We start from the raw sequence: 16,848 nt of genomic DNA on the forward strand, positions 1-16,848 counted from the left end.
GCGATGTTAATGCGCACATCACTGAATTGAAAACAACTTTCTTCCTCGAAACAAGAAGTTATACTCTTGATGTAGAGGGTGAAGTTCGTGAAAGGCAACGCCTTCGGTAATAAGTTTGACTTTATACCAATTGGTAACGACCTGAGATAGTTTAGCGTTCTTCCTTATCATTCAAACCGTGAATTCAGATGTCTACTGCCAATATTGTTCAGCAGATCTACTCCCGGAATACCTAGTTTGACTCTCGGAATCGCAGAACATGTGATGCTATTGGCGTATCTGTGCGACAGTCACGGAAGGTGGAAACGTTCTCATGCGGTTTGACACTCGATTTTCTAATTCATTCATGTACTTATCGTGCCCGTCACTAAAATGTGTTCACATTTGTTTCCCTGAAAACGAAGTTAAACCCCTGATACAGCGGGTTATGTTCCTGAAAGGTAAGGAATCCGATATGGAGTACTTCGTTATACAAATTGGTAACGTTGCTCAGCGGTTTGACACTGTACTTTAATATTCGTACCGTGAATTAAGATGTCCACCGCCTATAGTGTACACCGGACAGACTCCCGGAATACCAGGATTGACTATCGGAATAGCAGTATAGGTGAATCTATTGACTTAGCCGGTCGTCTCTCACAGAAGGCAGTAACATTCTCGCACTGCTTGACCCTCGATCCTCTAATTCATACATGAAGTTAAGGTGCTCGTCACTAAAGTGTATGCCAATTCGTCCTATGAACAGGATGTTATACTCGCGATGAATCGGGCGAGGTTCGCTGAAGGCCAGGACATCAGTAAAACGTTTGACTTTATAGCAATTTGTAACGTTCATAAATGGTGTGACGCTCTATTTTAATATTCAAACCGTGATATAACGAGTCCATCGCCAATACACTTCAGCGGATGTACTTCTGATGTTCCTAGTGTGATTCACGGAACCACAGGATAGGTGAATCTATTGTGATATATGTGCGATTTCACAAAGAAGGAGGTAACGTTTTGGAACGATTTGACAATGGATCTTCTGACTTGTATTTATAAATAAGGTGTACTTCTGCTATATTGTCAACTTACTTGTTTCCGTGAGTACTAAGCATGACACTCGCCAAAGCGTGTTAGGGTCCTGGAGGGTGGGGTATCCAGTAAAAATTTTGACTTTATACCATTTGGTAATGTTCCCCAACGGTCTGACTCAATACATTGATATTCAAACCGGGACTGAAGGAGTCTATTGTGAATACAGTGCAGCGGATTTACTTCAGGAATGCGTTGTTTGACTGACGAAACCGCTGGATAGGGGAATGTATTTACGTAGCGGTTCTTCTCACACAGAAGGAGGCAACGTTCCCGTCCGGTTTGACCGTCGATCATATAATTCATACACAACGACAAGGTGATCGTCTCCGAAATGGAGACTAATTGCTTTCCAAGATCAAGAAGATATACTCACGGTACAGCGGGTTAGATTTTCGGAGGGTAAGGTCTTCGGTAAAAGGTTTCACTTTATACCAATTGGTTACGTTATCAAACGGTTTGTCTCTCTAATTTAATATTCAAACTCTGAATTAAGGTGTCTCTTTCCAATACTGCTCAGCGTATTTGCTCCCGGAATATTTCGTTTTACTGTCGGAATCGCAGGATAGGTGAAGGTATTGACGTAGCAGTTACACTCTCACAGAAGGTAGCAACGTTCTCGACCGCATAGACCATCGATATTCTAATACATACATGAAGAAAAGTTGCCCTTCACAGGGATGAAGACTAATTCCTTTCTCTGAACACGAAGTTATATTCTCGATGAACCCGGTGAGATTCGCGGAAGTTAACGCCATCCGTAAAAGTTTGACTTTATGCGAATTGGTAACGATGTAAAACGGTTTGGCACTCTACTTCCATATTCAAACCGTGAATTACGCTGTCCATTGCCAACACTCATCAGCGGATTTACTCCCAGAATACCTGTTTCGACACTCGTTATCGCAGGATAGGTGAAGCTATTGACGTAGCGGTTCCACTCTGACAGATGGAGGCAACGTTTTCAACCGCTTAGTCACTCGACCTCCTAATACATACGTGAAGTTAAGTTGCCCATCACTGGAATAAAGACTAATTACACTTTCTGAACACGAAGTTATACTCCCCATGAAGTCGGTGAGATTCGCGGATGATAACGCCTTCGGTAAACGTTTGACTTGATTCCAAATGGTAACGTTTTTAAACGGCTTAGCGCTCTACTTTAGTATTCAAACCGTGAATTAAGGTGTCTATTTCCAATAATGTTCAGCAGATTTGCTCCCGGAATACTTCGTTCGACTTTCGGAATCGCAGGATTCGTGAATATATTGACATGGCCGTTTGGCACTCTGGGAAGGTGGTAAATTTCTCGATATGTTTAACGCTCAATCTAAGAATTCATACATGAAATTAATGTGCCCGTGTCTAAAGTGAATACTAATATGCGCCTCTAAACATGAAGACATAATCTCGATGCAGCGGTTAGCTTCTCCGAAAGTAGGGCCTTCGGTAAATAGCTTCACTATATAGAAATAGGGAACGTTCTGCAACGGTTTGATTCTGATAATTAATATTCATACCATGAAATTGCTTGTCAAATGTTAATACTGTTCAGCGGGTTCAGATGCGGACTACCTGGTTCGACTAGTATTGTGGTGAGCTAACTTTATTGCATATATAATATGAAAATTTGTTCTATTGAAATTTTCTACTGTTGACAAATTTTATTGTGTAAAATTTGTTCCATTAATATTTTCGACTAGTATTGTGGTGTGTTAACTTTATTGTATATATAATATGAAAATTTGTTCTATTGAAATTTTCCACTGCTGATAAATTTGTTTGTGTAAAATTTGCTCTATTGATACTTTCGATTAGTATTGTGGTGAGCTAATTTTAATGCATATATAATATGAACATTTGTTCTATTGAAATCATCTGCTGTTGACAAATTTTATTCAATTTAAAATACAAATAAGCTGATTACTAAGCATATAGATTCATAATATATATATTATACAGTAATATTTTATATGAAATATGTATTTAATAATTTATTTTACACTATTCATGTAGTATAAATAATTAATTTTATACTATTTTAGACGCGTAGTATAAATTAATTTATTATAAATAATCAAATTTATATTATTTTAGTCGAGTAGTATAAATTAATTTGTTATAAATAATTAATTCTATACTATTTCAGTCGAGTAGTATAAATTAATTTATTATGAATATTTAATTTTATACTATTATAGTAGAATAAATAATTAATTTTATGCTATTTTAGTTGAGTAGATTATAATTCTAATTAAATTATAATATTAGTTTAGTAAATAATTACATTTCAAAATGTGATTATTTAATATTTATAGGTTTATTAATGATTTTGTAATAATTTATTTAAAATCTATGAATAATAAATAAATATTTAATTAATGAAGTTTATTATTTATTTAATTTATTTAAGTATGCACAACCTATAAATATTAAAAGTTGTTTAATATTAATACGTTTGTTAATTATTTAATTAATTTATAAATTCAAAATCTATAATTATTATAATTTATTTTAATATTTTGTAGGTTTATTAATTTAATAAGGATATAAAACCTATAAATAAGAAATGAATATAGTTCATTAATGTTTCTAGGTTTATTAATTATTTAATATATTTACGGATACAAAACCTATTAAATATTAAAGACTATTTATTCTAATATTTTATAGGTTTATTAATTATTTAATTTATTTATGGATACAAAACCTATAAATATTAAAAATTATTTATTTTAATATTTTATAGGTCTATTAATTTCATTTATTTAAGGATATTATTAATATTTACAGGCTTATTAATTATTTCATATATTTAAGAATACAAAAGCAATAAATATTAAAAATTATATATTTTAATATTTCATAGGTTTATTAATATGATCTATTTAAGGATATATAACTCATAAATATTAAATGAATATTGCTTTTAATATTTATAGATTTATTAATTATTTTGTAATAATTTATTTAAAATTGCAAATTTATAAATATTGAAAGTTATAATTTAATTTAATATTTTAAAAGTTTATTAATTATTTATAATAATTTATTATATATATATTTATCAATTTAATTAATTCTTTAAGACTCAAAATTTTATATGCTTTTACATTTTAAAAAATATATATATAATAATAGTATACCTGATAAAGGAATATTTTGATAAGATATTTATGAAAATGTTTTGCCTATTATTAGTTACAAAAATTTTAACGTAATTTTTGAAAATTATGGTATAATTTAATTTTAAATAAATTATATAAATTAATTTTAAGATATAAATATATAAATTTTGTACATTTAATATAAATTTTATATTTATATTTTTTTTTTATTGTTATGAAATATTATTTTAAAGTAATTTATTTTTGAGATAGTATCATTTAATAGAATTAGAAAAATTAATTTAAATTCAAGTAATAAATTATCGAGTTTATTGATTTTTTACATATCAATTATTTCTAGAATTTTTTTGGTAATTTTTGTAGTTAATTTTATATATTTGGTTGAAATAATTTAGTTGAAAAATTTATTAAATAATTTTTTATTTATTTTATTGATAATAAAATAAGGATTATTTCCTTTTCATTTTTAAATAATTAAATCTTATGAGTTAATAAATTGCAATTGTATTTTTCTATCTTCAACTTCAATGACATTTATTACTTTAAATTTTTATTGCTTAATTTTAAAATTAGATTGTAAAATAACATTATTTGGAATTTTTAGAATTATATATTTATCTCTTTATACATTAAAATTAATTAATATAAAAAAAGAATTATATGTTCAACTTTAATATTAAATTATATATTAATGATTGTTTATTATATTAACGAAAAATATTTCTATTTATTAATATTATATAATATATTAATTATTTATATATTATTATTTACATTATATAAATATAAATTTATAATTAATAATTCAAATAATTTTATTTTAAATTATAAAAATGATTTAATTATTTTATTTCTATTAATTTGAGTGATTTATTCAATATTACCAATTTTCTTTTCTCTTATTATTAAATGATTATTAATTAAAAATTTTATATATATTATTGAATACAATATATTTATTAGACTTCTAATTTTATTAATTACAGATATTTATTTATATTGTTATATAAAAATTATAATATTTTTATTTATAAATATAAAATTTCTTTAAATTTTTTATTAATTTTAATTTTAAGTTTAATTTTTTAATATTATTTTTTTCAATATTTAATTCTTTAATAGTATTTATATTTAATATATTATGAAATAAAAACTTAATATATTTTATTTATATAATTTTAAATTTGCAATTTAATGTTTTTTAAACTATAATTAAAAATTAATGAGTATAAAAAGTATTATGTCTGATAAGAGAAATAAATTGTAAATTTATTAATAGAATTAAAAAATTTTTTAATACTATAAAAATTTTAAGTTAAATTAAAAACAATTAATTTTCAAAATTAAAAATAAATTTTAATTTAAATTTTAATTAAGAGATTAATATCAACAAATCATAAAGATATTGGCATTGTTTATTTTATATTAGCTATATGATGAGGTATAATTGGTTCCTCCTTTATATTCTTAATTCGTATAGAATTAAGAATTCCTAGAATATTTTTAAATAATGATCAATTATATAATTCTAGAATTACCAGTCATGCATTTTTAATAATTTTTTTTATAATTATACCTTCTTTAATTGGAGGATTTGGTAATTGATTATTCCTTTAATATTAAGATCACCTGATATATCATTTCCTCGAATAAGCAATAATAGATTTTGATTACTACATCCTTCATTATTATTATTATTTACTGGAAGAATTTTTAATTTTATATCTAGAACTGGTTGAACTGTATGTCCACCTTTATCTTATTCTATTTTTCATTCATCGCCTTCTGTAGATTTTAGAATTTTTTATTTACATATATCTGATATTTCGTCACTTTCGGGAGCTACAAATTTAATGACTACAATTATATTAATAATAAATTTTAGATTAGATTTAGATAAAATACCTTCATTTCCTTGATCTCCTTTATTACAATAATTTTATTATTATTATCCTTACCTGCAGTAGCAGGAGCTATTACAATATTATTATTTGATCGTAATTTTAATACATCTTTCTTTGATCCTATAGGAGGAGGAGATCATGTATTATATCAACATTTATTTTGAGTTTTTGGTCATCCAGAAATTTATATTTTAATTTTACCTGGCTTTGAATTAATTTCTCAAATTATTACAAATGAAAGTGGTAAAAAGAAGTATTTGGTAATTTAGGAATAATTTATGCAATATTAGGGATTGGATTTTTAGGTATTACTGTTTGTGCTCATCATATATTTACTATTGAATTAGATGTAGAAACTCGTGCTTATTTTACTTCAGCAACTAAACTTATTGCTGTTCATACTGGAATTAAAGTTATTAGATGATTATCAACTTATTATGGTTCAAAATTTGAAATAATTAATTCCATTGTATCATTTTTAGGTTTTATTTTATTATTTGCAATTGGAGGATTAACAGGAATTATATTATCTAATTCATCTATTGATATTATTTTACATGATACATATTATGTTGTTGCTCATTTTCATTATGTTTTATCAGTGGGAGCTGTTTTTTCTATTATTTCAAGATTTATTCACTGATATCCTATAACCACTGATTTAATATAAAATAAAAAGCGATTAGCATATCAATTTTTAATAATATTTATTGGAGTAAATTTCACATTTTTTCCTCAACATTTTTTAGGCTTAATAGGAATACCAGGACGTTATTCTGATTACCCTGATTCACATTACTGTTGAAATCTATTATCTTCAATTGGTTGTATTTTTCCATTAAATAGAATAATTTTTTTGTCACTTTTAATTTTAGAAAGTTTAATTTATAAACGTTTATTATTATTTCAATTTTTTCAATCATCATTAGAATGATTTATAAATTATTCTCCATTAAATCATTCATTTAATGAGTGTAGAATTTTAATAATTAAAAAATTTTTATATGTCAGAAGAGTGCAATGAATTTCAAATTCAATTGTATAAAATTTAATTTTATTATGAAAAATAGCAACATGAAGTATATATTTTTTTTCAAAATTCAAATTCCTTTTACTGTGATAATTAAATTTATTTACATTATTTCACTATAATATTACATTAATAATTATTGTTCTTAATTCATATTTAATTGCTGCTATTTTAAATAATAAATTTATTAATTTATATTTATTAAAATATCATTTAATTGATGTAATTTGAACAACTATTCCAATAATAATTTCACTATTTATTTGATTTCCATCTTTAAAGATTTTATATTGTATTGATGAATTATTAAATCCTTTTTTTTCAATTATATGAATTGGTCATCAATGATTTTGATCTTATTAATATTCTGATTTTAATAACATTGAATTTGATTCATATATATTAATATATGAATCAATAAATCAATGTCTATTATTAGATACAGATAATCGATTAGTTTTTCCTATAAAATTACCTTTACGTTTATTAGTCTCATCAACTGATGTAATTCTTTCTTGAACTTGTACCATCTTTAGGTGTTAAAATTGATGCAATTCCAGGACGAATTAAACAATTTCATTTATTTTGTTTACGAGCTGGATTATATTTTGGACACTGTTCTGAAATTGGTTGTATAAATCATAGATTTATGCCAATTACTGTTAAAAGAACATCTTTAACAAATTTTATAAAATGAATTAAAAATAAAGTTTAATTTAAAAATTAGTTAAAATATATGACCTTAAATTGTCAATTTAAAATTAATATTCCATCATATTTTTTAAATATTTAAATCATTAAATATCTTACATTTAAAAGAATTGATCTTTAAATCAATAATAGTAAAAATTACTTTCAATGAATTCCACAAATAAGACCCATTTTTTCATGTGAACTATATATTTTTATAATTTTTAACTTGTTATACTTAATAACTAATTTAAATTATATATTAATTAATTTAAATTATATATAAAAAAAAAATTAATTTCAATAAATGAATTCTAATTTTATAAATTTATTTGAAATATTTGATCCAATAATTAAATTAAATAATTATAGAAATTTTATTTCTAATTGAATATTTATTTCTTTTACTTTTATATTTTATATAATTTTATTAAATAATTATTATATTACTATAAATTGAATTAATATTTTATTTATTAAATTTATTATATTATTATGTAAAGAATTCATTATAATTTATAAATATAATTCAAATATTATTATTTGTATATATTTATTAATATACCTTTCTATTACTAATTTTTTAGGATTTATTCCTCATGTACTTACTCCAACAAGACATTTATTATTTAATTGAATATTATCATTAACATTATGAGTAGCTTTAATTTTATATGTAATAATTAATTCCAATAAATTATCTTTTATTCATATAGTACCTTTATATTCACCTTTATATTTAATAAATTTTATAGTAATTATTGAATTAATTTGAAATATTATTCATCCTTTAACTTTATCAATTCGATTATGTGCTATCTTAATTTCTGGTCAATTAATTTAACACGATTAGGCAATTTTATTTTAAATTTTTCAAATTTAATCTTTATTTCTTTTTTAATTCAAAATATATTAATAATTTTAGAAATTTTTATATCATTCATTCGAACTTATGTATTATCAATATTAATAATTTTATATTATTCTGAATATTAAAATTTGACGATAAAAATAATTTTCCATATCATTTAGTTACATTAAGACCTTGACCTTTATTAATATCATTAAATTTAATAAATTCAATAATTGATTTAAGTAATTTAATATATTTCAAATTTAATTATCAATTATTAATAATAATTTTTTTATAATTTTAGTTTTCATTTTATTAATACGAGTTGCTATTCGTGAAAGATCTTATCAAGGTCATCATACAAATTATGTAACAAATTTTTAAAAATTTTGTATAACTTTTTTAATGTATCCGAATTATTATTTTTCATTTCTTTTTTTTGACGTTATTTTCAAATATATATTTCTTCCTCAATTGAAATTATAAATATATGATCTCCTATGTCAATTATTTTAATCTATTCAGGATTTACTCCTTCAATGTGTTATAATTATATATTAAAATATAATTTAAAAACTCAATTATATATTTAATTTATGCATTAATTTCAGGCTTACAATTTATAATAATTCAATTATTTGAATATATTTATTCATATTTTTGGATTAATGGTATAATTTTTTGATCATTATATTACTTAATAACTGGATTTCATGGATTTCATGTATTAATTGGATTAATTATATTATTTTATACATTTTTACGATTAAAATTTAATCATTTTTCAAAATCTCATCATATTATTTTTTAATTTTCAATTTGTTATTGACATTTTGAAGATTTAATATGATTATTTTTATATTTTAAATTATATTTATTAAATTTAGTTTACTATATATAGTATAAATAAATAAATTTATTTTCGAATTAAATAATTATTATAAAACTATTATATATAAAATACTTATTATAATAAATTTTATTTATTTATATTTATTACTAATATTAGTTTCATTAATTTTATTTTCTCTTAATTTTTTATTTCCTATAATATTGAAAAATAAATTAGAAAAAAAGTTATCTTTTGAATGTTGATTCAACATAATTTCTAAAGCTATTTTACCATTTTCAATTCCATTTTATACAATATCCTTAATATTTTATTTTTGATGCCGAAATTATTGTATTAATACCAATTATTTTTATATTAAATAATATAGATGATTATAATATAGAATTATTAATTTCTTTTTTTCCATTTTCATTATTTATTATTTTATTAATTAAATGAATTAATGAATATTTCAATTGATTATATTAATAAAATGTAAATAGTTTTAAAAAAATATTGATTTGTGTAATCAGAGATATAAAAAATTATTTTAAATATAAAAAAAAATTTTTTAAAGTTTAAATTTTCTTTAATATTTTCAATATTATACTCATTCTATAAGCTACTCAAATATTTAATGAAATAAAAATAAATAAAGCTTCTAACTTTATAAGTAAAATTAATAATATTATTGTTTCTAATATACATATAATAAATAAATAAATAATTTAATTGGAAAAATTAATAATAAAAATATAAAAATTAATAATATTATAAATTTTAAAGTTGAAATAAATATTGATTTAATTTAATAATAATATAACTTTAATTGCAATTAATTTTATAATAATTTTCTCAAATATAATTTCATATAAATAAATATATTGTAATGATTTTAAATAAGATTTTTTATAAATTAAATTTAAATTTATAATGTTGTCATAAAATATTATAATATTTTTTCAAAATATTAATTTATTTAAAATTCTGTTTAAAAAAATCTTAGTACACATGCTTTGAAAATTAATATTTTTATAAACAAGTTTAAAATTATAATTTCTAATATAAACATTAAATTAAATATAATTTTACCTTAAAAAATTCTGAAAATGATTATAATTAATATGCAAAAATTTAATAATTATCATCTCTAATGTAAATTAAATTTATATTAAAATTTTTATTTAATAAATTTATTATAATTCGAGAAGAATATATAATAGTTAATATTGTTCTAATAATTAAGTTTAAATTTCTAAATAAATTTATTTTTGAAATGAAATAATTTTCAATTATTAAATCCTTAGAATGAAATCCAACTAATAAATGGAAAACCTATTAAACTAAATAAAGAAAATAAAAAAATTAATCTTTTTATTGGATAAATATAAAATATTCAAGTAAAAAATTTTAAATTTCGATTATTATTTCAATACTGAATGTAACTTCCTACACATATAAATATTAAAGATTTAAATATTGAATTAATAAATAAATGTAAAAAAGCTAAATCCCTTATGTTTAAAGATATAATTCTTATTATAGAACTTAATTGACTTAAAGTTGAGTATGCAACAATTTTTTTAATATCTTACTCAAAATTTACAGAAATACCTGAATATAACATTGTTAATATAGAAATTAATAAAATAAAATTTTTATAATTTAATTCTAATAATTATAAATATCGAAATAATAAATATACACCTGCCGTTACTAACGTTGAAGAATGAGCTAAAGATGAAACTGGTGTTGGAGCAATTATAGCTATTGGTAATCATGTACAAAAAGGAATGTGTGCTCTTTTAGTAAAAATTAATATAATAAATAAAATTATTATTAAATTATTAAATTTATATAATAATGAATTTCATCTACCAAATATTATTATTATAGAAATTGATATTAATAAAGAACAATCACCTAAACGATTTAAAATAATTGTTAATATTCCGGAATTAAAAGATTTATTTTTTTGATAATAACTAATTAAACCTATAAGAGATTATTCCTAATCCGTCTCAAACAATTATAATAGATAATATATTAAAACTAATAATTAAAAAATATATAGAAATTAAGAATAATATTACTGAACAAAAAAATTGTTTAATTAAAAAATTTTATAAATTTGTATAACTAATACTATATAATAAAATTATTGATCTAATTAATGATACTAAAAATAAAAATATTATTCTTTTTGAATCTAAATAAGTTATAAAATTAAATTTTATAAAATTCAATCTAGAAATATTTCGTTCCACAATAATAATATTATTAATTAATAAATAATATAAATTTAAAATTAAGACAAAGAAACTTAAAAAAATAAATAAATTCTGTAAATGTATAATTTAATTATAATTTAATATTAATATTTTATTAGTAAAACTTATTTTTAAAATTAATATTTTATAATTATTTAAATTAAAATTAAAATTAATTTAAATACAAAAATAATTGAAGGAATTCAATGTATTATTGAAGTAAAATAATTAATTAATTTACCATTCAATAAGTTAAACTTAAAATAATAATTACCATGATTATTAAATGAAAATAAGTAAATTGAATATGTAAATCTTAATAAATAATATCAAAATTATATTAATAATAAAACTTTACATTTATAAATTAAACTTATTAATAAAAAAATTTCTCTAATTAAATTTATTGAAAAAGGAGCAGATCTATTTGAAGAACATGATGTAAATCGCATTAATGATATTGAAGGTATGAAATTAATTAAACTTTTGTTAATTATTAATAAACGCGTATATGTTTGTTTATAAATTATTTCAATTAAATAAAATAAATCCAGATGATCTAAATCCTTGAGAAATTATTATTATATATCTACCATGAATACATAATTTAGAAAAAGTTATTATTCCTATTAATATTATTCCCGTATGACTAATGGAAGAAATAGCAACAATTAATTTTATATCTAACTGGCGTAAACATATATTCATAAAATTAATATATCTGAAACTCTTATTATTAAAATATAATTATTTATTTAAAAAAAACAGTATTTAAAAGTAAATATTAATCGTTATAATCCATAACTGCATAATTTTATGATAATTGATGCTAGAATTATTGAACCATAAAAAGGTGCTTCTGCATGAGCTTCTATTAACCAAGAATGTATCATATATATAGGAATTTTAACTAAAAATGATAATAATATATAAATAAATATAAATATTGAAATATAATTACTAGTTAATACTATTTACTAAAAATTTAAATTATTACTTTTTATATATAAACGTGAAAGAATAAATAATAAAGGCAATGAAAAAAATAACGTATAAAATATCAAATAAAATCTTGCTAAAATTCGATTTATAGAATTACCTCAATTTATTTATAATAAGAAAATAATTAATAATCTAGCTACAAATATTAAATAAAAAAATAAGTAATTCAAAGAAATAAAAAAAAAAATATATAAATATCATTATTATATAATTAATTAATGAACATAATTCATATTCTTTATTTAAATTTAAAAAAATGAAAGAACAAATTCCGAAAGTTAAAATTAATGAATTAAAAGAATAAAACCTTAATCTTAAATTTCTAATAATGAACCTTAAATCTAATCAGTTTAATTTTATCATTACGAAAAAAGTTACTGAATATAATAAATTAATTTGATTAATACATAAATTAAATTCATTTTAAATAAACAAAAAATATTAATAATAAAATTAGTAATTCATTCATTTAAAAATTTTAATTAATTAACCTAATTAATTTAACTTTCTGATGACCATATATATAATTTAATCTTACTATTAAAGATAATCTTAAAATTGCTTCACTTACTGAATAAATTAAATATATTAAATATATTCACATATTATTATTACAAATTAAATATATTAAATTAGTAAAAGAAATATATTCAATTAAAATTAAAAATATTAAAAAATAATTATTAATATAAAATAATATAATAAATTTAAACACTAAAATAATAATTATAATTTCAACAATTATTATAGTTTAAGAAATATATTAATTTTGCAAATTAATAATAATAATTAATTATTTGAAGCTAAATTATATTTTTATATAAATAAAATTCAAAAAAATTTTTAAATAAAATTATTATAGTATCCAAAAATTTGTTTCTAAAAACAATTTTTTTGGAAATTAAATTAAATATCATAATATACATATACATATAGATAAATATAATTTATAATAATAATAAATACAATAACAATAAATTTAACATCATTAATTATATCACTTTTAATTATAAATTTAATGTTAGAAATTAATAATTTTTATTCTCGTGTAACATATTTATTATTTTTTTTAAATTATTGTTTTAATTATAATGTATTTTTTATATATAAATTAATTACATGTTTAAATATTTACATTTCAGGTATTATAATTATTTTTTCTTATTTTATTACTTTATTAAATTTACCAAAATTTAAATGTAATAAAATTAATATTCTATGATTATTTATTAATTGATTAATAATTTAACTATTATTAATTAATAATTTGATAATAAATTATTTTTCATTTAAAAATTATTTATTTAATAATTTAAATTTAAATTTAAATACTGATTTATTAATAATAATTGATATGAAAAAATTTATTCAAATATTAATATACTATTTCTTATAATTATAATATTATTTGTTACTTTATATTTTTCAGTTAAAATAACATCCATTATAAAAAAATGAATACGAAAAAAAAATATAAATTAATATGAGTAAATGTAAAAAATTAAAAAGTAATAAAACCGTAAATAAATAAAACTAAATATAAATTTTAATGTTTTATTACTTTTTAATTTTTTATATAAATATTAATATTTTATATTTTACATAGTAATTTATATTATTAATATTGTATATAGATATCAATATTATTATACCTATAAATATTAATATTATATGAAATTTTGGATCAATTCTTGATTTATTTTTATTACTTCAAATTTTTTCAGGTTTTATTTTATCATTAAATTATTGTCCAAATATTAATTTTGTATTTGTAGGAATTTCTCGTATTATAAAAGATGTAAATTCTGGATGACAGATTCGATTAATTCATATAAATGGAGCATCTTTTTATTTCATAATAATATATTTACATATTGCACGAAATTTATTTTATTATTCATTTAAATTAAATATAGTTTGAAATATTGGAACTACAATTTTTTTATTATCAATAATAATAGCATTTATAGGAAATGTTTTACCATGAGGACAAATATCGTTTTGAGAAGCTATAATAAATAGAGATTTTGTATCAGCAATTCCTTATATTGGTCAATTATTAGTAGAATGAATTTCAGGAGGATTTTCAATTAATAATTCAACATTAAATCGATTTTTATGTGTACATTTTATTTTACCATTAATTATTGTAATAATAGTAATAGTACATTTAATTACTTCATATATTACCGGATCAACAAATCCTGTAGGAACAAATAGAAACATTTATATAATACCATTTTATCCTTATTTTATAATTCAAGATTTAATAGAATTCATTATTATTCAAACTTTGTTTGTATTTATTAACATTCAATTTCCTTATTATTTTGGAGATCCTGATAATTTTGAAATAGCTGTTTCAATAATTACACCAGTTCAGATTAAACCAGAATATTTTTTATTTGCTTATTCAATTTTACGATCAATTCCTAATAAATATGGAGGAGTAATTAGATTAATATTTTCAATTTTAATCTTATTTACATTACCTTTAATAAATAATAATTATTTAAAAAATTTAAAAAATTGTCCTATTAGACAATACTATTATTGATGTTTTATTAATAATTTTTTAATATTAACATGATTCGAAGGATAAATTACTGAATATCCTTATATTTATTTAAATATTTTTTTTTTACTTCATCATGTTTTTTATATTAGATTATATCATTTAAATTAAATAAATTTTGAGATTATTTTATTTATTAAAGTTAATAAACCTGAATAAGTATATATTTTGAAAATATATTATAAAAATTAAATTTTTCATTAACTTAAAAAAAAATTATATTTTTTTTTTGTTAAATGTATTAATATTAAACAATTTAAAATAATAATTAATATATCAGTCCAACAAAAACTTATTAACTGATCAAATCGAATACGTGATAATAATGCTCGAATTCAAATTAATAAAATAAAATTAAACATATAAGAAATAAAAAATAATAATGATCAATAATTATAATTAAAAATATAATTAACAATAATAATCTTATAAATATAATATTTAAATATTCCGCTAAAAAAATTATTGTAAATATTCTTCTATGATATTCAATATTAAAACCTGAGACTAATTCTGATTCTCCTTCAATTAAACCAAAAGGTGTTCGATTTATATCAACTAATAAACTAATAAAAGATATATGATATAAAGGATTTAATGAAATAAAAAATATAACATTCAATTGATTTAATTTTAAATTCCTTAAAGGAAATCGTTATATTAATATAAAAAAAAATTATAGTTATTAAAAATATTCTAATCTGAAATGAAATTATTCGAGCAATTGATCGAATAGAACCTAATATTGCATAATTATTATATGAAAATCAACCAATTAAAAAAACTGGAAAAATTATTAATCTTATAAGAACGAAAACAAAAATTATTGAATATTTAGATTCACTAAATATATTTAAATTAATTCAAGTAAAATTAATCATTAAAGAAACGATAAAATAACTATAATTATTGGACTGATAATAAATATTAAACAATAATTAAAAATAAATCATTCTTTAGTTAATAATATTAAAGTATCTCTAAAAGGTTGCGATAAACCTAAGAGTCCAATCATATTTGGTCCTGTTCGATATTGAATATATAATAATAATTTACGTTCAAGTAAAGTTAAAAGGGCAACCCCAATTAATAAGAAAATCATTATAATTAAAAAATTTAATATTCAAAAATAATAATAAATTTTATAAAATAAAATTATTATTTATTTTATGCCTAATATAATTTATTTAAACTCTAAATTTTACACACTTTAATTTGTTAAAATAATTATATTTATTTTAATTTTTAAATATTCATTATATACAATAAATTTATTTCTCAATGAAAGTCCTTTCGTACAACTAATTAATCAAATTATTATAGATAGAAACAGATCTGACTTACGTCGATCTGAACTCAAATCATGTAAGACTTCAAAAGTCGAGAAGAATTAACTTTTAAATTTCTACATTTAAAATTTATCATAATTCAACATCGAGGTCGCAATCATCTTTATTTATTTGTTATTTAAATAGATATTCCGCTGT

At 19.6% G+C, this 16,848-nt stretch overlaps 1 protein-coding gene across 1 annotated transcript; it reads right to left on the bottom strand.

Moving 5' to 3' along the window:
• Positions 1–15,777: 15,777 nt before the first annotated feature.
• On the bottom strand, positions 15,778–16,478 carry LOC143220668 (NADH-ubiquinone oxidoreductase chain 1-like; the record flags this gene model as incomplete). The annotated part of the gene is given in 3 exon segments (XM_076446277.1): positions 15,778–15,936; positions 15,938–15,948; positions 16,335–16,478. Coding segments are annotated over 3 exon segments (314 nt in total), but the record flags the coding sequence as incomplete, so codon positions are not given.
• Between the last annotated feature and the right edge of the window lie 370 nt (positions 16,479–16,848).

This window comes from Lasioglossum baleicum, unplaced genomic scaffold, assembly GCF_051020765.1.
Source record: "Lasioglossum baleicum unplaced genomic scaffold, iyLasBale1 scaffold1420, whole genome shotgun sequence".
NCBI lineage: Eukaryota > Metazoa > Arthropoda > Insecta > Hymenoptera > Halictidae > Lasioglossum > Lasioglossum baleicum.